Source organism: Macaca fascicularis, chromosome 5, assembly GCF_037993035.2.
Source record: "Macaca fascicularis isolate 582-1 chromosome 5, T2T-MFA8v1.1".
Classification (NCBI taxonomy): domain Eukaryota; kingdom Metazoa; phylum Chordata; class Mammalia; order Primates; family Cercopithecidae; genus Macaca; species Macaca fascicularis.
In genome coordinates, this window is record NC_088379.1 from 132,641,259 (window position 1) to 132,668,519 (window position 27,261).

Consider the following 27,261-nt stretch of genomic DNA (forward strand, 5'->3'; position numbering starts at 1 on the left):
TGAATTGGATCTTGAAGAAAGATGTAGTATTTCAACAAATGAATTTTGGGTAAGTATCATTCCACAGTAAGAAAACTGTGTGAGTAAATGAGATAAAATAGCTGTTTTATTGACGCTTTATGTGCTAGGTATTTTACATGCATTAACTCATTAGATTCCAAACAGTCCTGTGAAGTAAGTACCATTATCTGAACTTACAGATAAGGAAAGTGAAGCTTGTGGAGATCATTTGCTCAAGGTTATGTGGTTGATGGATTCTACAACAGGGAGAGAGGTCTGTTGGCCAGGCTCAAATTCAGGAGGTGGAAGTGGGTTCCGGCCTATTCAGGGAATGACCAATGGGCTCATATGCATGAAGCACAGAACTGAGGGAAAGTTTAGGGCAGTTTCCCAAGTTTGCTGAATCACTGGGGGCACTTGTTTAAAATAGAGATTTCCAGGCCCCTCCCCTGGAGATTCTGATCCTGTCGATGTGTAGCAGGGCCTCAAAATCTGTGTAACAAGCTCCAGTTGATTCTTTTGAATAGGCAAGTTGATGAGCTTGATTAACTTAAGATGTAACATGGAATAAAGCATTTAATTCTGAATTGGTGTTCAATTGTGTGTAGAATTAGAGAAAAAATTTTAAAAGAAGCTACACAGTTTGAACTTTGTTCTCTATTTAAGGAGGTACCATGCAAGGTTTATGAGGCAGGGTATGAAACTATTAGATGCTTACAAAAAAAATGGATGAAAAATTTGTAGGAAGAAAATGTGATATTTTGCTAAAATTTGTAAATGTCCTTTTTTAATTTCTTATTTTATTTTTTACTTCCAATAAATTGCTTTTAAAACAAAAAAGGTTAACTTATTAAAGACGTACCTAAAGCACTTTTTATTTTGAAATGGAATCTTAAATCATACCTAATGTTTAAGATTATGGTGAAAGTAAGCATGTATATTTTACCATGAAACTCAAATTAATGAGTATAGTGACTCCAGCTTTTTAAAATAATATTGTTCTCTGATTTTAAAAGTAATACATTTTTTGTTGGATCTCAATGCTAATGGAAATATTTGTTTCCCTTCCTTCCTGTCTCCACTTTCTTCAAACTTCTGACCCCATTACTTCCTCCATCACTTTCAGCTGGCAAGGTTGCAGCCTACTTACCAGACAATAAACACTGTCACATGGAGACTGCCTCAGCTTCCTGCCTGAAACTGGCAAGTCACCATCCACACCAGCACCCTTCTTTGGCTCTTCCCTCTAGTTTTAGGGAAGAGGTGTCCAGGGAGGTCATATCTCTCCTTCTGTGTCTTGTATGCTATCGCCTCCTACCACCTCAAGGACCTCTTGTTACCAGAAAGGGGTCCCAGTCCAGACCCCAAGAGAGAGCGAATTCTTGGACCTTACCCAAGAAAGAATTCAGGGCAAGTTCACAGAATAAATTGAACGCAAGTTTATTAAGAAAGTAAAGGGAAAAAAAAGGGCAACTCCGTAGGCAGAGCAGGGGCATGGGCTGCTTGACTGAGTATACTTATATGTTATTTCTTGATTATATGCTAAACAAGGGGTGGATTATTCATGAGTTTTCTGGGAAAGGGGTGGGCAATACCCAGAACTGAGTGTTCTTCCCTTTTTTAGAATATATAAGGTAACTTCCTGACATTGCCATGGCATTTGTAAACTGTCATGGTGCTGATGGGAGTGCCTTTTAGCAACTAATGCTCATTATACTCACTGTTCACTGTATGCTAATTATGATTGGCATATAGTGAGCAGTGAGGATGACCAGAGGTCACTTTCGTAGCCATCTTGGTTTCGGTAAGTTTTGGCTGGCTTCTTTACCGCATCCTGTTTTATCAGCAAGGTCTTTGTGACCTGTATCTTGTGCCGACCTCCTATCTTATCCTGTGACTAAGAATGCCTAACCTCCTGGGTATGCAGCCCAATAGGTCTCAGCCTTATTTTGTCCAGCCCCTATTCAAGATGGAGTCGCTGTGGTTCAAATGCCTCTGACACTCCTTTTGCCCATTACCCCTTTCCAAATTCCTCCTCCTGTTCTTCAACTTTAGTAACATACAGACCACTTTTAAGGAAAAGACTCTTGTGGATTTCCAGGGATGACTTAAATTTTTTAATTATAATTTTAAATAAATGAGGTATAAACTGCTTTATAGCTCCTGTATAAGATGAAAACCATTTTATGAATTAATACAAATAAATTACAAAATTTAATAGCTGTTATAACACTATAAAAAGCACATTTAGAAATTAAATAAAACCATAAAACCTAGGAAATTCAAATGTAAATAGTTTAATGTACATTTGTAGATGTACAAATTCAAATGTACATAGTTTAATGTATATTTTTACATGTAATGTACATAGTTAATGTAAATACAACTAAATTTCAGCTTAAAAGTATAAGCTGCATACTGCAGCTTATTTGGCTATGAGGGAGGTAAACTATACATTTAAGTTTAGTGCACTTGAAAAACAGCAAGTGCCTTTGCGCTGTTTCTTGAAAGCAGCAGATAAAGCTCCCATGTGAAAGACACCCTCTCTATACTAGAAAAATGTAACATTCTTATTCTCAAGGGCATAGAAGTGAAACCAAGAGAATTCTGTACAGACCTTGTTAAAATAACTTATCTTTTAAACTTCCCAATTTAATTTAGTTGCTTCTGCACAGCTACCTGTTCTTTGTCCGATCCAGTATATAAGTTAACTGACTCTAACTGCTTCTTTGGGTCTTTGTTTCTTTATGAGGGCTCCCCTGCCATGTAAAAAACTTGGATTCTAGAGCAGGGAGAGAGGTCTCTCTGCCAGGCTCAAATTTGCAAGGTGGGAGTGGGTTCCGGCCTATTCAGGGAATGGCCAGTTGGCCTGTGTGTATGAAGCACAGAACTGAGGGAAAATTTAGGGCAGTTCCCCAAGTTTGCTGAATCACTGGGGGCACTTGTTTAAAATAGAGATTTCCAGGCCCCTACCCTGGAGATTCTGATCCTGTTGATGTGGAGCAGGGCCTCAAAATCTGTATAACAAGTTCCAGTTGCTTTTCTTTTGTTAATCTATTTTAGGTAAGTTTAATTCTCAGGCCCAGCTGGGACCCTAAGATGGAGGTAGAGTTTTTCTGCCCCTGCAACAGCTACAATCCAGGTTCCTTTGAGTTCTCCATGCATATACCCCTACCAGCCATGTGATGACTCATCTCCCATTATTCTTTCTCTGTTGGAACCATGCCATGATAACAATATAAATTAATACTTCCTCTAAGAAATCTGTCGTGGCCCCACATATACTATTTTGGTTTTTTCTGGGTATTCCATTAGAACCTTGTATTTATTGTAATACTTATCACCGTGTTATAATTGCCCATTAGAGAATCCCCAGCACCCAGCCTTTGAGATCATAAAATAACATTATATCCTTTTTCTACATGCCGCAACATGAACATTTCCTTCATGCTTTACTCTTTGAACACATTCTAGTTAAAATCATAATGATATTTTTATATATTTAACTTTTTCCCCATTATTTGACATTTTAAGATTGCTTTCAGCTTTTCACTTTTACAAATTTTATAAATTTGCATTCTTTCTCAGAGTAGATCCCTAATAGTTGAATTACTGGATTCTGAGGGAAGAAATTTCATGTAATGGTTATTGACTTAGGTTCATTCCTTGGTTGGCTTTGTTGACTGCTAGCCATGTAACCATTAGTAAGATGCGTAACTTCTCTAAAGCTTAGTTTCCTTATTTTAATATAGAGAAAATATTTACTTCATAGTATGTGAATGCTCAGCATTGTATATGAAAAAAGTAACCAGAGCCAAGGCTGACTCTCAGTCAGTGCCAGCTGTTATTTTTGTACTTAAAAAATACTTGATGTAGGTATTCATAAATGACAGGTAGATTTTACCTGTTTACACTTCCAACTTTAGTAATGAGAACACTTAATTAGATTATACAATTTTGAGTTAGAAAATGAACATGAAGTTGATTCCACAGGATTGCCACTCATTTGTGGCACTCTACAATACCCACTTGGGATAATGTTTGCAATTGCGAAACAATATGAAACCCATAAAACTATAGAGCGTGTTCATATTAACATCTAGATCGCATGGCTTGAAAGTGTCCATTACTTGCACGGATGAGGCCCTAAGGAACGGTAAAGTGCGGTTTCCTTCGAGGGGAAGGCTGACCGACAGCTGTTAGGCATTAGAAACACAAGGACAAAGACCAAACTGGATATCTAGCACTGGAAGAAAAAGGGGAAAAACCCAGTGGATCTCCGCCTGTTTTAACAAGTTATGCTGCTCTAAGGAAGAGCGTTCCGGGGAGCGTAAGCGGTGAAACTTCACCTATTTCTATCCTTCCAACTGAGAAGCCCTCCTCGAAGTTTCAGCTCATTGGCTGCTGCTTTCTGTCCTCCTTGTTTCTTCTGGGAAGCTTCTCCGTCTCCCTGGCAACCCGAACTGCCACCAATTGCAGCTAAGAATTGGTGGTCACATGGCCTCTGCCCCCTCCATGCAGAGGCAACATGGCGGCCTTAGCAAGCTGTAGCTGCGAGATTTGAATTACTTCACTTGTAGCTGTTGCATTCCTGACAATGGCCTCTGTGGCTTCGTACGATTCGCGTCCGAGCTCAGACGAGCTCCCTGGGGACCCCTCTTCACAAGAAGAAGATGAGGACTGTGATTTTGAAGATCGAGTCAGCGACTCGGGTTCATATTCCTCAGCGAGTAGCGATTATGAGTAAGGTTTTCAAAGAGGGACAATTAAGCCCATCCCTTCAATCCAGAGAATATACACGTGGGCTGGGGGGACTGCAAGGGTGTTGGCGTGGTTGGAATCGAGTATTTGGGGTTCTATAATAAGTGGGATTTAATTGCACCACGTTCCATTGTATGGTGGTGTGAGCAGAAATAACGATGCCATTCTTTGCTACTGTAGGTTTTTTTTTTTGTTTGTTTTTAAAATGATTCTTAGATGAGGAGAATCTCTTTCGGTCATGGGCTCTGTCTAGGCCACAGGAGGATATATCTGTAACAGTGTTCAAAAAACTCTTCCTTCCGATCGCAGTGTCGTCTTGCTTCTTTGGTGGGGTCTTTGTGGCTTAATCTCTTTAGTATTTGGAGTAGAGAGACACCCTACACGTTTTATAAGGCAGTTGTTAAATTTATGTAGATGTTTTCTGTTATGGAAATGAATAGCTATATAACAGAAGGAATGCCTACCCATAGTCTCACCACCAAGGACAACCTCTCAGCACTTCTGGATATTTCTGCTGGATTTTCCTATGCATCTCCATGGTTTTCTTGTTTTCCATTTTACGTCATAATTTAATTTTTAAAAATACAGATACCTAAAGGTTTTCACTTTCTTAATAATGCCATGAAAAGGTTATTTTGTTTCACAGTACTCAGTGCTACTTCATTTTTTAAAAAAATCTATCCCTTGCCGCAATGGATTAAGAACTTTGGAAAAGTCAGTCAGCAGTAGCTTGAAGTGAATGACTGACTAATCGTGAAAAAGTTTTGGTGCCAAAATGTCAACTAACCCAGTAATGGACAACCATACCTTGTCAGTTTTGGATGATATTTTATGTGTATTTAGGAACAACAGTTAGAAATAATTTATGTGTATGTAGGAGGAACAGTTATTTGGCAATTGTTTTTACCTATCAGTATGTAAAAGATTTTTATCATTGCCTTTAAAAGTATGGTGAAGAAACCTGCTTAATACGTTCTTGAAGACTTAAACAAATTTTTAAATATCATATTTTTTGTAATATGCTGTAGGCATTTAAAAAATAATTTTAAAATTCATGATTATTACACAAGACTGCTGGAAAGAAATATGAATTACATAGAACCTTATTTGGTCTTGGTATGTGAAGCCATAGACAGTGTAAGACTCAAACTCTTGGTTTCTCACATTTTAGAGTCACACACTTTTAGCCCAGAGAGAATCTGTAATTCATGTATGGTTGCACAGCTGAATGTTGTCAGTGTGAGAATTCAAGATGCCTGATACCTAATGGGCCACCATGACTTCGATGGGATTAAACTAGTGAACTTTGTTTCCTAGGAAATGACCAATCTGCGGACCTTGTGATAGGAGAACTTGTCACTTAAAAGTATTTCATGATTCAAAATACATATATATGTGTTACATTTTTGTAAAAAATCATCATTAAGCTTTTCACATTTCAATAACCACGCCAAATGTTCTAGTGTCTTTATCCTCCTAACAATAAAAGTATAGCAAATCCCTACCATAAGATGTTTTGCTGATCTGTGTTTCAAGTCCTACCAGGTTTCAAATTTTAAGTATGTCCTTTCTTGATTTGTAGGACCTGAAGGTTAATTTGCTGAACTTGCCAGAAAGGCTTATGTTCTGTTCTTCCCTTATCATAGATGTTTACTTCCCTAAGCTGCAGTCATCATTATAAGCGGTGGCCTTCCCAACTTGTACAGAACTACTCTTTGATCAAAGGTACAGGAATGCCAACCTTAGTCTGTCTCATTAAAGCAAAGACATGAATTTCCTATTGCATTTCATGGACTACATGAAGCTTACTAAGGAAGTCGTACTGCATATTGATTCACATAAAGTATCCTAAATTTTCGAGGTTTTAGTTACCTGCATGTTCTGTGATTGTCAATATGGAATTTAAAAGTTTATCATCTTTGAGATAAAATTACACTATGGTAAATTCTGGTAGAGTTATTTTAATAGGTTTGTTTTAGGTTTGTTAAAGAAGAGTTTATATTGCTGCAGTATGTCTTAAGTTGGCACATGGGCGTGTCCCCTGGGAGGCTTCAGAGATAATACTGGTGGGTCGGTTGGGTTGAGGGAGCCATTAGCTAGTTTTAGTATTAAGATAACAGAAATCACGCATTCATTTGCAACAATGCCAAGTTACCAGCTAATATGCCTAGTTCATGTTACACAGAGTTTGTCAATGTTATGACTTGGATTTTTAATTTTTCAAAGTGAATTTTTTGTTGTTGTTACGTCAGTTTTAAAACTGACTGATGGAGAGAAACAGGAATGATTTTAAATGAGATGTTAGTTGTTAAAGCTAAGGAACTTCTACGTAAAACACGAGGATTGACTGGAGAAGGGAGGTATGTCCTTTACATTTTTTTCTGGGATTTTAAAAATAGTGTCATTGAAGGACAACTAATATACAAAAAAACTGCACATATTTTAAATGTACAATTTGATGTTTTGACATGTGTACATCTGTCAAGAAAATGAACATATCCATCTCGCCTAAGAGTCTCCCCATGTACCTACTGAGCGTCCATTTATGCCTCTCCTGATAACCATTTATCTGCTTTTTGTCACTCCATAGGAGTTTGTAGTTTCTAAAGTTTTATAAAGATGGAATTGTACAGTATGAATGTTCTTTTTTTGTCTGCCTTCTTTTACTCAGCATAGTTACTTTGAGATTCATCCATGTTGTTGCCCCTGTTAATAATTCATCTCTCTGCCAGGTATGGTGGCTCATACTTGTAATCCTGCTTTTAGGAGGCCAAAGCAGGAGCATTGCTTGACACCAGGAGTCAGAAACCAGCCTCGGAAACATAGTGAGATCCCAATCTCTAAAATAAAAAATAAAAAAATTAGCCAGGCATGATAGTACATGCCTGTAGTCCTGCAACTTGGGAGGCTGAGGAGGGAGGATCACTTAAGCTCAGGAGTTTGAGGTTGCAGTGAGCTGCAATCACACTATTGCACCCCAGCCTGGGTGACAGCAAAATTTTGTCTGACGGAAAAAAAGTGCTTTTTTTTTGTACAGTGAAGCCCTATCACCATTGTACACTAAAGACCTATTCTGAGCTGGACTCACACCTGTAATCACAGCACTTTGGGAGGCTGAGGGCGGATCACCTGAGGTCAGAAGTTCAAGACCAGCCTGGCCAATATGGTGAAACCCCATCTCTACTAAAAATACAAAAAGTTAGCCAGGCGTGGTGGTGTCCGCCTGTAATTCCAGCTACTCGGGAGGCTGAGGCAAGAGAATCACTTGAACCCAGAAGGTGGAGGTTGCAGTGAGCCGAGATCGCACCATTGCATTGCAGCCTGGGGGCAAAGTGAGACACCATCTCAAAAAAAAAAAAAAAAAAAAATCTATTCTGTACAGCAAAGCCCTAACACAGAATATTTTGCTGGTCTATGATTTTTGTTCTGCCAGAGTTACATCATATCCCCAACTCAATGATGTGTAGAAATGCTGAAATTTCTCTCTTTCTTGAATTTTTAACATGGGACCATACTACTTGTGAAGAATAAAAATATTTCATTTCAACTCATGATGCCATACTATTAACATCCAATTTAGGATAGTATTTTCTACTTTTTCTTCTGCTCTGAACACTGACTCCTTTTTACTTTTAATTTAATATAGATTAAAAAGACACATGGTATATAACTAGGTTTATGATGAAAAATGGTAATACCCTGCTGTTATCTCTACTTCCAGCTTAGTGTGTGAAGAGAATTCATTGTCTTCCATTTCTTCTCTAGGCTACCCATCTCATTTACTGACATCATTATCTCCTTACTCTTGTTTTCAGATCTGATGTCTCCAGTACTGTTGACTTCCTTCTCTGGTTTTCTCTCTTCTCCATTCTCACAGGCACTGCCTTACTTAAAAGGCTTGCCTCTTGCCTCTTGCCTGTTTCCCATGCACCAGTGGAGTTGCCTCCTAACTAATCTGCATACCTCTGATTTATCCTGTTTCTGGTCTTTCTTCCATACCACTGCCAGTTTGCATTCTAAAACACAGTTCTAAATCATTTTTCTACTCTACTCAAAAGTTTGGTGGCCTTCCAAATAAATTCTGGATTCCTTAGGATGATTTCTAAATGTTAGATCTGTCCCAAGTCTTTCCTATCTCATTTTTATTGATCTCCCTGTTCATTATTGAAAATGATTATCCACTCATTCTCAAACTGACCACTTGCTTTCACACCTACACCTGTATGTACTTTGTTCTCTCTGTTTGGAATACCGTTTCTTCCTATCTCTACTTGTCAAAATCATTCAGGGTCCGACTTAAGTGCTACCTTCTTCTAGACTCTTTTCTGGTCTGTCTTAGACTATCTCTCCATCCTGTGCTCTAGTCCTATAACAATCTTTATTCCTGAGTGTTGGCACTTCCATTTCAGCCATTTGATTAGCTCTCTGTCCCATCTGACATCTTTAAAAGTACAGTAAAGTCCTATCACAAAATGTTTTGTTGCTGTATGACTTTTGTTCTGCCAGGGTTAGATTGTATCACTAACTTAGTGATGCCTAGGAATGCGGCACTTAGCTGAGGGGGCAGGTGGTAGGAAATGTGACCCAGGGAATGAGGTCACTATTAGATGTGTTCCTGATGTAGAAATGTATTAACTACAGTGAATGAACAGTTACGCATTTATTGACTGATCCCTTTGCCTTCTTTGACATGCTTAACAGTTATTCAAATTTGACTGGCAAGAAGAGCTTCAGCTCATCTGAGACTCCCTACCCCTAAGCTGCTATATCATCCAGCATATGTTTTAACGATTGAAATTCATGGTGTTCCTTTAGAAAATGATGAGAAGACCATCAAGACTGAAAATTAGATCTCCTTAGTAGACAGAGCACAGAAAAGAAAACACAGAAAAGCATAGGCAAGCAAGTGCTTACTGAACAAGTGCCAGATAGAACCCATATTAATTTGTTACAGTGTTTTTATTGTGTGTGGTTTTTCTCTGTTCCTAGAATTGTCCTGTTATACCTATTAGCACCACATAACTATATGTGTTGATCACTTTGGTAAAGTGCATTGTGCTTTGCCCACTAAGAAAAAAGAAAAAAAAAGTGTAATGTAACAGATTTGGAATATTATTTTCCTTAACTAAGGAAATGTGCAAGTAGGGCTGGCTGTTTTATAACTCTTTTTTTGTGGTAGTTAAGGAAATTGCCGTACTATTGCAAATGATGAAAAATGCTGGCATTAATGCAAATAAAGACCTGAGAGATTCAAATAACTATTAAAGGGGTATTAAAAGATTTAGTGTTGACCTAGATATTTTTGAATATGTCAGGAATGAGAAAATTATTAACATTATCTGAAGTTCATTTTCGTTAATACATCTATGTTACAGCTTATGTTAGTGAACTTGCTTATTTGCAAATTAGCAAGTCTTTCTTTAGGAAGAACGGCTCTACTCCTGTTTACCACATCATTTAGGGACTTGAGTACCAATTAAAGTGCCCTAAAATGTTGCAGGCAGGCTATAAACATGCAGTTATTCTGCTTAAAGCAAAGCAGAATAAACAAAATAAGACTCGCTGAAAGAAAATTGAAAAACATTTACACAGTAATTCTGTAGCTTGTACCATACGGTCTTAGAAAATGTTGAAGGAGTATTTATATTACTGCTGAAATACGACCCATGTACTACAAATATCTGAATTAAAACTGTTATATTTAATTCCTTTCATTAATTTTCTTTTTATTTTTGAGTAAGTTTAGATTTACACAAGAGTTCCAAAGATAGTACAGACTTCCCATAAATCCTTCACCCAGTTTCCCCTGATGTTAACATCTTACACAACTGTTATACATTTGTCAAAACAAGACATGAACGTTGGTCATTTCTATTAACTAAACTCCAAACTTTATTTGGCTTTCACCACTCTTCCATTAATGTTCTTTTTCTATTCCAGGATTCAATCCAGAATACTGTATTGTTTGCTTCGTCTCCTATGGTCTGTAACAATTTCTTAGTCCTTTCCTGTTTATCATAACCTTGATCACTTGGTTTTGTAAGGTAGTGTCTGCCAGGGCTCTTCCCTGGAAAGTCACTATCTTTCTCTTTCCATACTCTGTTCTCCAGAATAGTATAGTCACTAAGTCTATACTCAAGGGGAGGAGGGATTAAACTTCATCTCCTGGAGTGGGGATTATCTATATGTATTAATTTCTTTGATTTGGGGAAGTTGTAATGAAAGGTTAGGTTTTTGTGTTGTTATTTTTGTTGTTGTTGTTGTTAACACATCCCCTTTCTTCTAATAGGGCTAGAACAACTAGTTTGGGACAACAGTCATTAGAATTCTATTAAAATTTCTTAATACACTAATCATTTATCCTCTTTTTTAAAAATTGGCACATAATAATTATATATATTTGTGGAATACAATGTGATGTTTCAATAGATGTATACATTGTGTCGTGATTAAATCAAGGCATTTGGCATATTTATCACCTCACATGTTTATCATTTCTTTGTGATGAGAACATTCAAAAATCCTCTGTTCTAGTAATTTTGAAATATACACTATAATATTGTTAAATATAGTCTCCCTGCTGTGCAATAGAACACCAGAACTCATTTCTCCTATCTAACTGTAACTTTGTACCCGTTGATCAATCTCTTGATGCTTATCTAACTAGGTACTAATCCTCTGGAGTAGGAATAAAGAACCTTCCAGGAATATTGAACTGTAGGGTCTTTAAAGGCAGTGCCTAGCTTTACTTCTTGTGTCACTCTCACCTACCCTGAAACCTGGCAAACCGAGATCATTAGAGACACCTTCATTTAATGCCAGTTAGAAAAATACAGAAACACGAGAGTTATATCTAGTAAAAGCAAGAAGAAGGGAACTGATATTTATTTGGAACTTAACCGTGCCAGGAACAACATTATTGTATTTTCTATTGACAAGAGTCCCGTGAGGTAGCTATAATCTATTTTCTTTTCTTTTTTTAATTTATTTTACCTTTTATTTTAATTTTTTTAAATTATACTTTACGTTCTAGGGTATGTGTGCACAACGTGCAGGTTTGTTACATACGTATACATGTGCCATGTTGGTGTGCTGTACCCATTAACTCGTTATTTTTATTAGGTATATCTCCTAATACTATCCCTCCGCCCTCCCCCACCCCACAACAGGCCCCAGTGTGTGACGTTCCCCTTACTGTGTCCAAGTGATCTCATTGTTCAGTTCCCACTCATGAGTGAGAACATGCGGTGTTTGGTTTTTTGTCCTTGCAATAGTTTGCTGAGAATGATGGTTTGCAGCTTCACCCATGTCCCTACAAAGGACATGAACTCATCATTTTTTATGGCTGCATAGTATTCCATGGTGTATATGTGCCAGATTTTCTTAATCCAGTCTATCATTGTTGGACATTTGGGTGGGTTCCAAGTCTTTGCTATTGTGAGTAGTGCCGCAATAAACATAAGTGTGCATGTATCTTTACAGCAGCATGATTTATATTCCTTTGGGTATATACCCAGTAATGGGATGGATGGGTCAAATGGTATTTCTAGTTCTACATACCTTAGGAATCGCCACACTGTCTTCCACAATGGTTGAACTAGTTTACAGTCCCACCAGCCGTGTAAAAGTTCCTATTTCTCCACATCCTCTCCAACACCTGTTGTTTCCTGACTTTTTAATGATTGCCATTCTAACTGGTGTGAGATGGTATCTCATTGTGGTTTTGATTTGCATTTCTCTGATGGCAAGTGATGAGCATTGTTTCATATGTCTGTTGGCTGCATACATGTCTTCTTTTGAGAAATGTCTGTTCATATTCTTCGCCCACTTGTCGATGGGGTTGTTTGTTTTTTTTCTTGTAAATTTGAGCTCTTTGTGGATTCTGGATATTAGCCCTTTGTCTGATGAGTAGATTGCAAAAATTTTCTCCCAATCTGTAGGTTGCCTGTTCACTCTGATGGTAGTTTCTTTTGCTGTGCAGAAGCTCTTTAGTTTAATTAGATACCATTTGTCAATTTTGGCTTTTGTTGCCATTGCTTTTGGTGTTTTAGACATGAAGTCCTTGCCCATGCCTATGTCCTGAATGGTATTGCCAAGGTTTTCTTCTATGCTTTTTATGGTTTTAGGTCTAACATTTAAGTCTTTAATCCATCGTGAGTTAATTTTTGTATCACATGTAAGGAAGGGAACCAGTTTCAGCTTCCTACATATGGGCTAGCCAGTTTTCCCAGCACAATTTGTTAAATAGGGAATACTTTCCCCATTTCTTGTTTTTGTCAGGTTTGTCAAAGATCAGATAGTGGCAGATGTGTGGTATTATTTCTGAGAGCTCTGTTCTGTTCCATTGGTCTATATCTCTGTTTTGTTACCAGTACCATGCTGTTTTGGTTACTGTAGCCTTGTAGTATAGTTTGAAGTCAGGTAGTGTGATGCCTCAAGCTTTGTTCTTTTTGCTTAGGATTGACTTGGCAATGCGGGCTCTTTTTTGGTTCCATATGAACTTTAAAGGAGTTTTTTCCAGTTCTGTGGAGAGAGTCATTGGTAGCTTGATGGGTGTGACATTGAATCTATAAATTACCATGGGCAGTACGGCCATTTTCACGATATTGATTCCTCCTATTCATGAGCATGGAATGTTCTTCCATTTGTTTATATCCTCTTTTATTTCGTTGAGCAGTGGTTTGTAGTTCTCCATGAAGAGGTCCTTCACATCCCTCGTAAGTTGGATTCCTAGGTATTTTATTCTCTTTGAAGAAATTGTGAATGGGAGTTCACTCATGATTTGGCTCTCTGTTTGTCTGTTATTGGTGTATAAGAATGCTTATGATTCTTGCACATTGATTTTGTATCCTGAGACTTTGCTGAAGTTGCTGATCAGCTTAAGGAGATTTTGGGTTGAGACTATGGGGTTTTCTAGATATACAATCATGTCATCTGCAAGCAGGGACAATTTGACTACCTCTTTTCCTAATTGAATACCCTTTCTTTCTTTCTCCTGCCTGATTGCCTGGCCAGAACTTCCAACACTATGTTGAATAGGAGTGGTGAGAGAGGGCATCCCTGTCTTGTGCCAGTTTTCAAAGGGAATGCTTCCAGTTTTTGCCCATTCAGTATGATATTGGCTGTGGGTTTGTCATAAATAGCTCTTATTATTTTGAGATACGTCCCATCAATACCTAATTTTTTGAGAGTTTTTAGCATGAAGGGCTGTTGAATTTTGTCAGAGCTGTTTGTGTGTCTATTGAGGTAATCATGTGGTTTTTGTCGTTGGTTCTGTTTATATGCTGGATTACGTTTATTGCTTTGCGTATGTTGAACCAGCCTTGCATCCCAGGGATGAAGCCAACTTGATCATGGTGGATAAGCTTTTTGATGTGTCACTGGATTTGGTTTGCCAGTATTTTATTGAGGATTTTTGCATTGATGTTCATCAGGACTATTAGTCTAAAATTCTCTTTTTTTGTTGTGTCTCTGCCAGGCTTTGGTATCAGGACGATGCTGGCCTCATAAAATGAGTTAGGGAGGATTCCCTCTTTTTCTATTGATTGGAGTAGTTTCAGAAGGAATGGTACCAGCTCCTCCTTGTACCTCTGGTAGAATTCGGCTATGAATCCATCTGGTCCTAGACTTTTTTTGGTTGGTAGGCTCTTAATTATTGCCTCAATTTCAGAGCCTGTTATTGGTCCATTCAGAGATTCAACATCTTCCTGGATTAGTCTTGGGAGGATGTATGTGTCGAGGAATTTATCCATTTCTTCTAGAGTTTCTAGTTTATTTGTGTAGTGGTGTTTATAGTATTCTCTGCTGGTAGTTTGTATTTCTGTAGGATCGGTGGTGAGATCCCCTTTATCATTTTTTTATTGCATCTATTTGATTTTTCTCCCTTTTCTTCTTTGTTAGTCTTGCTAGCAGTCTATCAATTTTGTTGATCTTTTCAAAAAACCAGCTCCTGGATTCATTGATTTTTTGAAGGGTTTTTTTGTGTCTCTATCTCCTTCAGTTCTGCTCTGATCTTAGTTATTTCTTGCTTTCTGCTTGCTTTTGAATGTGTTTTGCTCTTGCTTCTCTAGTTCTTTTAATTGTGATGTTAGGGTGTCAGTTTTAGATCCTTCCTGCTTTCTCTTGTGGGCATTTAGTGCTATAAATTTCCCTGTAAACACTGCTTTAAATGTGTCCCAGAGATTCTGGTTTTTTGTGTCTTTGTTCTCGCTGCTTTCAAAGAACATCTTTATTTCTGCCTTCATTTCGTTATGTACCCAGTAGTCATTCAGGAGCAGGTAGTTCAGTTTCCATGTAGTTGTGCGGGTTTTGAGTGAGTTTCTTAATCCTGAGTTCTAGTTTGATTGCACTGTGGTCTGAGAGACAGTTTGTTACAATTTCTGTTCTTTTACATTTGCTGCAGAGTGCTTTACTTCCAACTATGTGTCAGTTTTGGAATAAGTGCAATGTGGTGCTGAGAAGAATGTATATTCTGTTGATTTGGGGTGGAGAGTTCTGTAGATGTCTATTAGGTCTGCTTGGTGCAGAGCTGAGTTCGATTCTTGGATATCCTTGTTAATTTTCTGTCTCACTGATCTGTCTAATGTTGACAGTGAGGTGTTAAAGTCTCCCATTATTATTGTGTGGAAGTCTAAGTCTCTTTGTAGGTCTCTAAGGACTTGCTTTATGAATCTGGCTTCTCCTGTATTGGGTGCATATATATTTAGGATAGTTAGCTCTTCTTGTTGAATCGATCCTTTTACCATTATGTAATGGCCTTCTTTGTCTCTTTTGATCTTTGTTGGTTTAGAGTCTGTTTTATCAGAGACTCAGATTACAACCCCTGCCTTTTTTTGTTTTCCATTTGCTTGGTAGATCTTCTTCTATCCCTTTATTTTGAGCCTATGTGTGTCTCTGCATGTGAGATGGGTGTCCTGAATACAGCACACTGATGGTTCTTGACTCTTTATCCAATTTGCCAGTCTGTGTCTTTTAATTGGAGCATTTAGCCCATTTACATTTAAGGTTAATATTGTTATGTGTGAATTTGGTCCTGACATTATGATGTTAGCTGGTTATTTTGCTCATTATTTGATGCAGTTTCTTCCTAGCATCGATGGTCTTTACAATTTGGCATGTTTTTGCAGTGGCTCGTACCGGTCATTCCTTTCCATGTTTGGTGCTTCCTTCAGGATCTCTTGTAGGGCAGGACTGGTGGTGACAAAATCTCTCAGCATTTGCTTGTCTGTAAAGGATTTTATTTCTCCTTCACTTCTGAAACTTAGTTTGACTAGATATGAAATTCTGGGTTGAAAAGTCTTTTATTTAAGAATGTTGAATATTGGCCCCCACTGTATTCTGGCTTATAGAATTTCTGCTGAGAGATCCGCTGTTAGTCTGATGGGCTTCTCTTGTGGGTAACCCGACCTTTCTCTCTGGCTGCCCTTAACATTTTTTTCCTTCATTTCAACCTTGGTGAATCTGACAATTATGTGTCTTGGAGTTGCTCTTCTCAAGGAGTATCTTTGTGGTGTTCTCTGTATTTCCTGAATTTGAATGTTGGCCTGCCTTGCTAGGTTGGAGAAGTTCTCCTGGATGATATCCTGAAGAGTGTTTTCCAACTTGGTTCCATTCTCCCCATCACTTTCAGGTACACCAATCAGACGTAGATTTGACCTTTTCACATAGTCCCATATTTCTTGGCAGCTTTGTTCTTTTCTTTTTATTCTTTTTTCTCTAAACTTCTCTTCTTGCTTCATTTCATTCATTTGATCTTCCATCTCTGATACCTTTCTTCCAGTTGATCAAATAGGCTACTGAAGCTTGTGCATGCGTCACATAGTTCTCGTGCCTTGGTTTTCAGCTCCATCAGGTCCTTTAAGGACTTCTCTGCATTGGTTATTCTAGTTAGCCATTCGTCTAATCGTTTTTCAAGGTTTTTAACTTCTGTGCCATGGGTTCGAACTTCCTCCTTTAGCTCGGAGAAGTTTGATCTTCTGAAGCCTTCTTCTCTCAATTCATCAAAGTCATTGTCTGTCCAGCTTTGTTCCGTTGCTGGTGAGGAGCTGCGTTCCTTTGGAGGAGGAGAGGCGCTCTGATTTTTAGAATTTTCCGTTTTTCTGCTCTGTTTTTTCCCCATCTTTGTGGTTTTATCTGACTTTGGTGTTTGATGATGGTGACGTACAGATGGGGTTTTGGTGTGGATGTCCTTTCTGTTTGTTAGTTTCCTTCTAACAGTCAGGACCCTCAGCTGCAGGTCTGTTGGAGTTTGCTTGAGGTCCACTCCAGACCCTGTTTGCCTGGGTATCACCAGCGGAGGCTGCAGAACAGCGAATATTGCTGAACAGAAAATGTTGCTGCCTGTTTGTTCTTCTGGCAGTTTCGTCTCAGAATGGTACCCAGCCTTGTGAAGTGTTAGTCTACCCCTACTGGGGGTGCCTCTCAGTTAGGCTACTTGGGGTTCAGGGACCCACTTGAGGAGGCAGTCTGTCCGTTCTCAGATCTCAGGGTCCGTGCTGGGAGAACCACTGCTCTCTTCAAAGCTGTCAGACAGGGACATTTAAGTCTGCAGAGGTTTCTGCTGCCTTTTGTTCAGCTATGCCCTGCTCCCAGAGGTGGAGTCTACAGAGGCAGGCTTGCCTCCTTTAGCTGTGGTGGGCTCCACCCAGTTGGAGCTTCAGGCCTCTTTTTTTACCTACTCCACCTTCAGCAATAGCAGGCGCCCCTCCCCCAGCCTGGCTGCCGCCTTGCAGTTGCATCTCAGACTGCTTTGCTAGCAATGAGTGAGGTTCTGTGGGTGTGGAAGCCTCTGAGCCAGGCACGGGATATAATCTCCTGGTGTGCCTTTTGTTAAGACCATTGGAAAAGCGAAGTATTAGGGTGGGAGTGACCCGATTTTCCAGGTGTTGTCTGTCACTGCTTTGCTTGGCTAGGAAAGGGAATTCCCTGACCCCTTGCGCTTCCTGGGTGAAGGGATGCCTTGCCCTACCTCTGCTCACGTTTGGTGCGCTGCACCCACTGTCATGCACCCACTGTCCGACAAACCCCAGTGAGATGAACCCGGTACCTCAGTTGGAAATGCAGAAATCACCCGTCTTCTGCGTCGCTCATGCTGGGAGCTGTAGACTGGAGCTGTTCCTATTTGACCATCTTGGAACCACTGCTATAATCTGTTTTCAAGAAGAGGAAAACTAAAGCAATCAATCAGTCGATCTTAAAAAGGTTAAAATCGTAATAGAACAAAATTTGAACTCAGCTCTTCATGATTTCTCAGTTCATTTGCTTTTCAGTATAAGTTGCCCTTCTGTGTGGGGTCTCTTAGATACACTTCCCTGTCTCTACCTCTTTATCTTCCTTTTTAGTTTCTTCCTCTTTTTAAAAAATGTCTTTCTCTTCTTAAAATGATGTATCTTTAAAAATCTAGACATTAAGAGAATGGATCCCACATATCACTAGTGAAAATATAAATTGGTATAGTCTTTTGGGTAAAGATATATATATATATATATATACACACACACACACACGTGTATATTGATGGTTCCTACAGCTTTGTGGTGGAAAAACAAGAACTGAACACAAAGCTTATCAGTAGGGGAATGACCAAATGTCCTACATCCTTGATATCGAATATTATATGCAACCACTAGTGATTTCTAAGCTGTATTGTTAAGTGAGAAATTATGAAGTTAAGTATATACCTTTATATAGGTACATATATAATGATTCCACTTTTTAAAAACAGTGACAGAATAACCCTATATGTGTTTGTATGTGATTATAAAGCATGGATTTTTTTAACAGTGTTCATGTGAGAGAGAGATAGTGAGAGAAAATGACTTGTATTAAGATTGTGTTCCCATTTATTACAATGAGTCTGCACATGGATATGCACAAAAGGATGCATGAAAGTATAGTCACCAACTAGAAATCCAGTCAACCTGAATCCTGCTCTCTCTCTCTCCCCACCTAATCAGTCTCAGAGTTCTGGTGATTCTCAAGAGTTTCTCAAATGTGTTTCCTACTTTCCATCTCTTCTATTGCTTTATTTGTCATTTTTGCCTCAACTACTGAAACAGCCCCCTGACTAGTCCTCCTGACTTGAGTCTTGTCCACCTCAAATCCACCAACCATTTACTTGCCAAAGTAGGCCTATCCAGGGATATCTAAGACATAAACTCTCTACTTAAAACTCTTTGTTGATGCCTTCTCACCTGCACTACAAAAGCCAAACCCCTTAGGATGATCTAAAAACCCTGGCAAAACTAAGGCTTGACCACTTCTGTCATTCCCCACCTTCCACATTTACTCTGGCAACTGCAGACTGCCAGTGGTTCTCCGTCTAGGTCATGGGGACTATCATCAGGTCTTTGCTTATGCTGTTACTCTTGTTTGAAATCCTCTTCACGGCTTTCCCTTCAGCTCCCCATCTCTCTCCCTCCCCCATTTATCCTTTTCAAACTGATTTCTGGGGTCTCCCTGATCTCCCCTCAACTTCCAGCTAGGCTACGCTGGGTGACTGTCCTGTATGACTAAGCTGGGTGACTCTCCTGTATGCCTCTGTCTTGTACTTACCCTGTGTACTGTCATGAATTCTTCCTCACTTTCTCTTCTTTACTAACCGAGGGCGGGAACTGACATTCTCATCATTATAATTCTGGTACTTACCACAGTTCCTGGCGCTGTTTAGTTGCTCCACAATTGAATGCCAAGATGCTTTCCCCTTGGCCCCCACCTGCTTGGATTGGATCTTTGAATCATAACCAAAAGTGATTTCACATTCAAATTTTAGAGATTGAAATGAATCATCTTCGTATTTAGCAAGTGGAAGAAAATGTTTCTTTTATATATCTCTAATACAAATAACTTACCAGGTTAAAAGGGTGAGATAATAAGGCTGATACACTTTATTCATTGTTTAAATTGATATATATATATTAAATTGATACATATGTTTTTAAGTAATTAATGTGCAATCATGGTATTTACACTGTAGCAATTAAAATTAAGGTAGCTTTGTTATCTAAATGATTATGGTGGGGATATAGTTATTTAGACTCTCAAGAGTAGAACTGCATAGTTATTTAAATATTGATTCTGTGGGTACAGATAGGTATGGTTGAAATAAGCGATATTTGGTTAATAATCTGTAACAAATGAGGCTTAGTGTCTATGATGATGCCACACACTGGGAACCAACAAGTCCCAAAGAAATGTTAGTTTTGATATTTTGATCTTGTTAGGCATTATTTTTAAATGACTCATATGTAGTTGAAAATTTTATATTAACAACCAGCCACAGACGAAAGCAGTGGTTAGTTTGAGTTGAGTAATAGAATAGTATATTTTGGGGACTAATTTTCAAAGTATTTTAGAAAGAGACATTTGACTTTTAAGTTAAAAGAACTGGAGTTGCTAATAAACACTGCAGAAAACAGAAATGTCTTCTATCTGATTTAATGATTACAACACAAATTATACTCTTTCAGGCCGGGATATTACAGCTCATGTTTCTGAAAAGACTCTCTACATGTTAATTTTTCTGCTATAACTAGTTTCACTTTAAAGAAGAGCAGTTTGAAAGGTAAACTGTTCATAACATTGAACAGGGTAGAGTTTAGGTTTGTTACCATGAGTATGTTTGCTTCTTAATGCTATTTCAATCATTTTAATAGCAGTAATTTGGTTTTTTTCAGCAGCATACTTCCCAGTTAAAAATATTTTTTATAATCACATGATGAATTATGTAATATATGCTTTGTTTTTTCTACTACAGTTTTTCATAAAAAGGAGCTTTATAGAAATTATAGACTGTAAAGTGATCATTACTATATTAACTGTGATTATAAATGGGTTGTTTTCAGGGCAGATTTTAGTTCATGGTGAAGTGGATGTTTCTGTTTTGAAAACTTATGTAAAAGTCTGTTAAAGCTGGTAGGCTTTAGCTTTCATTTTAACCTGACAACCATCCTAAATAATTTATATGCAAATAATATATTTTCATGTACAATTTCCAAGTGGCATACTTCTGTGGATATAATTGCATAATCAACTGCTAATGCAAATTATCATTCAGTGAAATTGTTTAAAGTGAACAGTAACCACACAGTGGTTGATTTAATTTTTTTCAACTCATAGATTCTATAAGGGGACCATCTTTTTTTTTCATTGGTTTTCCTTTCTATTGCTATGCCTTTTTGATTCCTTCTCCCCCAACTCCTATTCTTCAAAGCTCTACAAAAAAAAAGCATCATATAGGAAATAATGTTGAGGCTCACAATAAATTAGAAATAGTAAGGATAATTTGAAATAATAAAGAAGTTTCACCCTTTCCCATCTTCCTGCTCCCCAGCCTCTACCCTCACCCCCATGCCAGGATGACATGCCTTTTTTATATATATATTGGGCTGCTATTAAGATTATCTTTTCTTTCTTTCATAGTGATCTTGAGCCTGAATGGCTGGACAGTGTGCAGAAAAATGGAGAGCTGTTTTATTTGGAATTGAGTGAGGATGAAGAAGAAAGCCTCCTTCCTGAGACACCAACTGTGAACCATGTCAGGTTCAGTGAAAATGAGATTATCATTGAAGATGATTACAAAGAAAGAAAAAAGTATGAACCCAAACTCAAGCAGTTTACCAAAATTTTAAGAAGGAAAAGACTTTTACCCAAGCGCTGCAATAAAAAAAATAGCAATGACAATGGACCAGTATCCATTCTAAAGCATCAGTCCAATCAGAAGACAGGAGTCATTGTCCAACAGCGGTACAAAGATGTGAATGTTTATGTAAACCCCAAAAAGCTAACTGTCATCAAAGCCAAAGAGCAGCTCAAGCTTCTGGAAGTGCTGGTTGGAATTATTCATCAGACCAAGTGGAGCTGGAGAAGAACTGGAAAGCAGGGTGATGGAGAGAGGCTTGTGGTTCATGGCCTGCTGCCAGGGGGATCTGCTATGAAGAGTGGTCAGGTACTCATTGGTAAGTGTTGCTGGTACACATCCATCCTTGTTTACAGAGATACATGATTAACGATGACACCTTGCGGGAAATGTGATAAAAGCAATTACATACAGTCTCCACAGATTAAGAACTGATTAATGACATTTGGTACAGCAGAGAAATGGTTACACATGGTACACTACAAGGTATAGTGTTCTAAAATAACCAGTTCAGTGTGTTGAATATGTGTGTGCCTTGTTCAGGCCAAGAAATAGCTTACCTAATTTTCAAGTTTTGAATTATATAATTTTATTTCATCTTGGTTATATTTGCTGACAAGAAAAAAAGTTGATCATAGAGTGATAATTTAGGTTTGAATGGCTATATCCAGTAACAGGATACAAAAATATATAATTTATGAATAAAAATACTTTTAAATTGTATGTTTGCACTTGAGTACACTAAGTTCTTGGAGTGGTTTGCAACTGTTTCATTTGGCATATTTAGCAACAGTGGTATTATACATAAATTTCCTTTTAAGGGCGTGTGTCATAAAATATATGTGTCATAAAATATCCCACCAATTTTCAAGAAAAATAAACCCACAAGTTATTCTGAATACATATTAAAATGAGCATTTTGTGTTGCTGATAAATTTTAAGCTGTTAGATACAATGTTTGAGTTAGTAGCAATTTTATTACTTATAGATAAATGAGTCAAATGTGAGGATATATCATTACTAAAATTTAAAAGTAATAAGTTCTAAAAGCTGACAGTCTTTTAAGTTTATCTAACATAAGAGGTTTAAATGAAGAACATTTACAGATACATTTTCAAATATTTCCAACTTTAAATCTGAATTTCATTTGTTTGTTCACTGATTTGACAATTTGTTTTTTTAGCGTCTGCTAAGTGCCAGGAATAAAAGATTACTTTACTGATCCAATTATTTCTTGAAAGGAGCTATGTTATAGTGGAAGAGATGGGTTACAGATAGGCAGGCAGTTCCTCACTGGTAAGTGTCATCATAGGGGTTTACAAGGAGGATCATATACAATCTTGTAGGAAGGGCATCTGTGGCAAAGTATGTGTTCCAGAATGATCTCAACAGGATCTGCACACTTTCTTAAAATGTAGTGTTGATACTCCTCCCGCAGAGAGTTGTGCTCTTTGTCATTGAATCTGAGTGGGCTGGTGACTACAGCTGAATTGGTGCCATGTGACTTAAGAGGTTGGATCATAAAAAGTGATGCAGCTTCTGCCTGGTTATTTTGGGAATACTTGCCCTTAGAACCCAGTCACCCTTATGTGAAGAGGCCAAGACACCAGTGATCCAGCTGATATTCCCAGCTGAAGCCCTCGCCACCAGATTTGAGTGAGAAGCCTGTAAGATGACTCCAGCCCCAACCACCATCTGGCTGTAACTGCATGAGGAATCCCAAGTAAGAACCACAGCTGGCCCCAGTTAACCCCAGAACCAGGAGAGATGATAAATGATTGTTGTTGTTATATATTGATGGAGTTTCGCTCTTGTCACCCAGGCTAGAGTTCTATGGCGCCATCTTGGCTCATTTAAACCTCCACCTCCCAGCTTCAAGCGATTCTCCTGCCTCAGCCTCCCAAGTAGTTGGGGTTACAGGCACCCACCACCATGCCTGGATAATTTTTTTTGTATTTTTTAGTAGAGACAGAGTTTCACCATATTGGTCAGGCTGGTCTTGAACTCCTGACCTCAGGTGATCCACCCACCTCGGCCTCCCAAAGTGCTGAGATTACAGGCATGAGCCACCACACCCAGCCAGTTGTCGTTTTAAGCCTCAAAATTATTTGGATAGGCCTGGCTTGGTGGCTCACACTTGTAATCACACTTGTAACCAGCACTTTGGGAGGCCATGATGGGCAGATCACTTGAGGCCAGGGATTTGAGATCAGCCTGGCCAATATGGCAAGACCCCGTGTCTACTAAAAATACAAAACTTAGCTGGACCTGGTGGTGCATGCCTGTAATCTCATCTACTAGGGAGGCTAGGGCATGAGAATCACTTGAACCTGGGAGGCAGAGTTTGCAATGAGCCAAGATTGTACCACTGCACTCCAGCCTGGGGAACACAGAGAGATTCTGTCTCAAAAAAAAAAAAAAAAAAAAAAAAAAAATTGTTTGGATGACTGATTATGCAGCAATAGATGACTGGAACAGGGGCTAATACATACTTACATTCCCTTGGGTCCTCAACTTTCCTTCTTGTGAAATGATAGGATTGAACTAAATATCTCTATGGTTTGTTCTTTTAGTTCTATAAAAGGAGCCAGAATTCATTTAACATGCTCCCTTTTCAGTGGTGTTTCCTATAAGCTGGTCGTTAGATCTTGAGGCCTATCAAACATATTTTATAGGTGGTCTGTGTGCTTCCATCAAGAACAATATATTATCTGCTGTTTTTCTTTTTGTGATGTTAGCAGTTATTGATGATCATTGCCTGGATCCATTAATTCATTGAGGGACTGCAAAATGGTGGTATTCCAGTTCTGTCTTTCTCGATATTTCAGTTAGACTACTTTTGTAGAAGGAAACTCCCCATCACCTCTGTTTGGTAACCTTGACATATGGTTCAGACAGGAAAGGCAAGATAAATGTCTAATTTTTCTTCTTTTAACAGTTTTCACAAAAACAAATTAGTACCATTATTCAAGGACTTCTAGAATGGTAGGTTGGGAAGGGCCTTAATTCTCTCTAGTTTAGTGCCCACATGTTATAGATGAGGGATTGAGATTGAACTCAAAAAAAAGTAACAAAATTTATTGTTAGTAAATGCATTGGCAGAAAACATTGAGTTTTGAATGTATAAAATGGCAGTATAGTAATTGCTTTTCAAAAACCAAATTCCCTTTCCCTGAAGTCAAATTTGGCTTAATTTAAAGAATCAATTTAAATTCACAATTTGATCTCATTTTTCTGTCCCATACATATTTGCCACTCCGTCTGTCCATAAATCCCCACCTGTAACAAGCAAGGCTGATTTATTTTTTTTCCTAACTGACCTCTAGATACATGTTGTATGTCCATCTTTGTTTTTTAGCATTCGTGGTTCCTTTTTTGGTGCATCACAAAGATTGCTTTATATTATTAGGCTAGTGCATTCATCTTCTATTGCTGCTGTGACAAATTACCACAAAATTAGTCGTTTAAAACATACAAATTTATCATGTTGCAATAATGTAAGCCAGAAATCTAAAATGGGTCTTCTTGTATGAAAATCAAGGTGTCCACAGGGCTACATTCCTTTTGGAGGCCCCAGGGAAGAATCTCATTCCTTGGCCAGCTTTCAGAGGCTACCTGCATTCTTTGGCTTGTGGTCCTGTCCTCCATAATCAAAGCCAGCAGCATAGCATCTTCCAGTCTCTCTCATGCTGACCCTGACACTTCTGCCTTCCTCCTATAAAGACCTTTATGATTACCTGAGGATCATTCGGATAATCTTCCAATCTTTTAAGTTAATTACAACTGCAAAGTCCTTTTTGCTGTGTAAGGTAGCATATTCAGAGATTTCAGGGATTGAGACATAGACATCTTTGGGGGGCAATTATGCTGCCTACCACAGTGGAGGTTTCTTGGTAAAATATGAGTTTTTTTCTTTTTGCAATAGTAATAATATCCATTCATTGTAGACAATTTAGAAAATACAATTAAGCAAAAAAGAAAAATTCCATATTCCCAAAGATAACATTTTGATATATATTCTTCCCTTTTCCTACCTTTATATACAATAATTTTTTGTCAAAAATAATGTCTTAATTTGTATATTCATTTTATATGTAGTATAAACACAGCAGTAAACAAGCTTTTGCATATATATTTTCATAGCCCTTGGTGCCTTATGTAGTAGCCCTTTAGTACACATATGTTGTTTGATGTTAAGTATCTACTGAGAAATTGATGGCTTTTCTCATATAATTAACTTTACATTGAGGAACTGTGATAAACTGGTCTCTTTTTAAAATATTTTATTTGGTTCTTAAATATATCTCTTAATAAAAATTTTCTCTTATTTCTACCCATCAATAATTCCCAGGCCATTTCTTATTTAACAATGCAAACCAATCATATAGTTCATTTCCTTTTAGCCTTTGAAATGGGACAAAGCATATTAATGACTCCTGTGTACTTATTAAGAAAGACCTTTCCTGGAGTGTAGGATGTTCACAGCAAAGGTGTGATGTCTAGGAAGCCGGCCATGTCTGAGTCACTTCACAGAAGTGCTCAGAAACACTAGAGGAAAACAAAGTCTGGGAGAATGAGAAGTGGATATAATACTTATTTCATAAAATGGGAAAATTTTCTACTAAACATTTAAAAATATTGAGTATACTACACTTGCTTTAAAAATTTATTTTCATATATTTTTATGATGAGCCATCTCCTCTTTATAGAGGTTTGTTAGACTTGATACTTTTAGATGATACTCCCTATAACACTCAGCTACAGGCATGTATTCATTGGGATTTGGAGAAAAAAGTCATTTGGGACATCATCCGATGGAATTTTAGTTTAAAGTAACAAATTTAAAATGGTTTTACTATTTCTATGCCCTGAGGATAACAAACTATAGACAACAGAACTAATCATTAGGATAGGCCAAAAGTGGTTTCATTTTACATTGATACAGCTATACTGTGTCTATCATTCCTTTATTTTTTTTTAAATCACTACAGCTATAAGTAATTTGACATAGTACTCTTGTTTAATCTCTTATGTAGGAGAAATTAAACAGGCATCTTGTTGTGTCTTTTTTTTTTTTTTTTCTCCAAGTGAACTTCAAGTTGAAAGTTTATTTTACTCTGCAAGTTCTTACTTTTAAGAAAAGTTTGTCCAAAGTGTTGTAATAGTTAACCATCATAATGACTTGGTGCCCATGCTTGCAAAACTCTCATCTGAATTGTATCTCTTGAGCATCTAAACCTAGTTCAAGCCTTCACAGTTGGCCTAAGAAACTACTCCTGCTCACTCTGCACTTAACCCTGTTCTCATTCAATGGAGATATCAAGGAGAGGAAGGGAAAAAAGGAGGAATAGGCCAGGCACGGTGGCTCAAGCCTGTAATCCCAGCACTTTGGGAGGCCGAGAAGGGCGGATCACAAGGTCAGGAGATCGAGACCATCCTGGCTAACATGGTGAAACCCTGTCTCTACTAAAAAATATAAAAAACTAGCCAGGCGAGGTGGTGGGCACCTGTAGTCCCAGCTACTTGGGAGACTGAGGCAGGAGAAGGGCGTAAACCTGAGAGGCAGAGCTTGCAGTGAGCTGAGATCTGGCCACTGCACTCCAGCCTGGGTGACAGAGCGAGACTCTGTCTCAAAAAAGGAGGAATACTAGTACCTAAAGTGTCAACATTTTCATCTGTTTGCCAACCCTACAGATGGCCAAGTGATGCCTAATAATTGATTGCCTTAAAGGAAAGGAACTCTGAACTTAGGAAACACCAATCTTTTATAAAGAACCGTTATTAATAATAAGATATTGAGCACAGCATTGACCTTATTATACCATTCAGTAAACAAGCTTGACTTTTGCTCAGGATGGAAACAC

General features: G+C 38.1%; 1 protein-coding gene across 20 annotated transcripts in view; it reads left to right on the forward strand.

The window, feature by feature from the left end:
* INTU (inturned planar cell polarity protein) overlaps positions 1–27,261 on the forward strand; it is a 97,436-nt gene that overhangs the window by 5,840 nt on the left and 64,335 nt on the right. For 18 of the 20 annotated variants that reach the window (XR_012435073.1, XR_012435074.1, XR_012435072.1 and 15 more), the window contains exons 1-2: positions 4,507–4,743; positions 21,181–21,716. Coding sequence is in view for 9 of the 20 variants with exons in the window: in XM_065545443.2 (XP_065401515.1) it covers positions 4,598–4,743; positions 21,181–21,716 (682 nt within the window). In the remaining 11 variants the exon portion in view is untranslated. Of the gene's footprint in view, positions 1–4,506; positions 4,744–21,180; positions 21,717–27,261 lie in introns of those variants that run through there. The other 2 variants (XM_065545445.2, XM_074040415.1) reach the window with 1 other exon arrangement.